Genomic DNA, 2,831 nt, shown 5'->3' with positions numbered 1-2,831 from the left:
AGGCAAGCTCACTGCAACAATCACCAACCAATGATCCAGAACACACTGAAGAACAGAGGGGAGAGGAAGAAGAGAAGAGAAAGGAACCAAACTCTAACCCTGGATCGAAGAGGATCAAAGGATCCTATGTGAGTTTAAGGAAAAAATTGTGAGAGATGAAAGAGGGGAGAGAGGGTACGACAACAATTACGAGAGACGAAAATGGGAGAGAGGCTTGAGAGAGGGTAGGTATAAACATATCGTGAAGAAACATGGATCACGGGATCGAACCCGCGATCTGCGTTTCAAATGGCTTTCACATAAACACGACCACACCACAATTTTCAAATGCTTCATGTTGCATTTTTGATCCGCACCACGACATATAAGCCGCACCAAATAGACTGTTATAAAGAGGGATGAGAGAGGAATGATATTATTTAATATGTAATTTTAATAACCTCTATTATATTTAATATTTACTTATTTAGAAAGGAATATGTTTATTATGAAATGACAATCACACACCTGATCCTCTTTAAACGATTGACCTCCAATCAATCGGTTTCATGCCATGTAATTGATGAATATCTGATAGGTCATTTGCAGGTGGGCTTCCACCTGAGTGGTCTTCAAGCCAATCAAGTATGGTTCAGCCCGTTTTTGAGTTTGTTGACTCTTAGTTGACCGCTCAATCAGCAATCAGTCTCAAGTCGGTTGACTATTATCGCTCAATTATTCTCCATTTTTCTTTCTTTATTCTCATTGACGTGTGCTACGCTCAGAGTCATATGATAAGTGGAAGATCCAACACAAAATATCTTTATTGTACAATATTTTAACATATATTGATATCAATTAGCATGCATACATACATATATAAGATAAAAAAAAGCATATATATGAAAATAAATATATGGCAAAATAATATGCGAATTTATAATCTTCTTTTATAGAGATAATTCTATCTAATGGCAAACATTCATCAACATAATTAGTGAAGTACTAATCAAACCAGCTCGCAAGCCAATGAATTGAGTCAGGACAAGCTCAAGCTAGAGCTCAATCAATAAACAAGCTAGAGCTGGAGCTCATTAATAAACAAGCTCAAGCTCAAGCTTGTGGTTCGATAAGCTTGACTCATGAGCTCATTAACAAGTTAAGTTCGAGCTGGCTAGGCAGATTTACACCAAAATGGATGTAGAAAACATTTCATACCTGAAATCTTATTAAATTTTTCAGCACCAATGCTAACCAATAATAATAAAAAAAAATCGTCTGTCAATACTGTAATCTTCTATAGAAAAACAGTTGATAAAGATATAATCACGAACAGACAGCTTAGCCTCAGCCTTTCCCTAGTGCGTAATTAGAGTGTTCATATCCTTTATAATAAATGTGAAATTAGTCAATCCAAAATGTACAATTTCTCTTGAAACACTAAAATTCAATCGAACATTTCAAACAAACAAAAAAAAAAAAAAAAGAATTTGTCAGATCAAATCTTAACCTCTCAAAAGAAATTGTTTCAAGTTCTAACTGAAACTAAATACAATTATCATCCAAATTGTAGATGACACAACACAAAACGCAACACAACACAACCCAACCCTAAATTCATATAGGTCGGAGAAAGTCATCAGAATTCGAGAACAAATCCTGCATCGGCCATGCCGGCCTGAGTATCTTAAGCAGCATCTGTGCCTTCCTCCTCGCCCTCTCTGAACACCCACTCTGCACCATTAACAGCAGATGCGTGACGACCGCCCCCTCCCCCCTCCCCCCCCCCCCCCCACCCCCCCCCCCCCCGCCACCACCGCCCCCGCCGCATGCTCCGCCGCCCTCTCCGTCGCCTTCCCCTCCATCGCCCTCACCAACGCCCCCACCGCTCCCTCCACTCCCACCACCGCTTCCCTTCCCCCTTCCACCCTACATAACAGCTCCACCGTCGCAAGCCCCCGCTCCAAATCCCCTCTCTCCGCGCAGCACATTTCCCCCAACCTCCTCACCACCGCTTCCGCCACTCCCTCCATCACCGCCCTTCCCCTGTTCTCCTTCGCCAAGCAGAGCGAGAACAATCCCCGCATACCAGCTCTCACCTCCCGCGAATCCCCCTTCTCCACCAGCGCAACCAGTCCTTCAATCACCCCATCAGCTCCCCCAACCGCTCCCCTCGCCTCCGCCGTCCTCATCGCCTCCACCAATGCAGCCGCTCCGATTCGCGCTTCCGCCGATCTCTCCAGTCCAATCATCGCCGCCAGCCTCGCCACCCTCTCCGGCCTCCCCGCCACCATCGCGCTCTCCCTTTCAGTAACAGCCACCACCGCCAACACCTCCATCGCCTCAACCGCCAAATCAAGATCCGCGCCGAACGCCATCTCGACAATTCCCGAGCGCGAGTAAGTAGACACCACCGCGCGATTCTTCTCCGACTCGCAGGCCAGAGCACGGAGGCGGCGGAGCGCTTCGATACGGGTTGTCGTCGAAGACTTATCGGCGGCGGAGGCTTGGGTGAGGAGGAGGTGGACAAGGGTGGGGTCTGCGGGTTGTTTCGGGGTGGGGATTCGTTCCACGCCATGGGAGCGGTGGGCGACGCACCATTCCTGGATTAAGCGGCGGAGGGTGTGGTTGGGGATGAGGGTGAAGTCGCTTAGAGGGGAGCGGGTGACGGGGCATGTGATATTTCCCATCGCAAACCATGATTCGATGCTGGAACGATCGTAGGTCTGTCCGGTGCATACTGTTACTGGATCTCGCATCAGCTCTAGAGAAATTGGGCATCGGAAGTGGTAAGGTATTTGGACGCCGATGAGGTCTAATGGCGGCGGCGCCATATCGAGGACTCCTCCTGC

At 47.1% G+C, this 2,831-nt stretch overlaps 1 protein-coding gene across 1 annotated transcript in view; it reads right to left on the bottom strand.

The window, feature by feature from the left end:
- Positions 1-1,483: 1,483 nt before the first annotated feature.
- LOC110026901 (U-box domain-containing protein 25-like) overlaps positions 1,484-2,831 on the bottom strand; it is a 1,668-nt gene continuing 320 nt past the window's right edge. The window contains 2 exon segments of the mRNA XM_020728104.1: positions 1,484-1,787; positions 1,790-2,806. Of these exon segments, the coding sequence (XP_020583763.1) occupies positions 1,597-1,787; positions 1,790-2,806 (1,208 nt within the window). The 3' untranslated portion in view covers positions 1,484-1,596.

The sequence above is a fragment of the Phalaenopsis equestris genome, unplaced genomic scaffold, assembly GCF_001263595.1.
Source record: "Phalaenopsis equestris unplaced genomic scaffold, ASM126359v1 Scaffold000403, whole genome shotgun sequence".
Taxonomy (NCBI): Eukaryota; Viridiplantae; Streptophyta; class Magnoliopsida; order Asparagales; family Orchidaceae; genus Phalaenopsis; species Phalaenopsis equestris.
Note: the sequence above shows the minus strand (reverse complement) of the source record. Positions and strands in the feature narration are given on the sequence as shown.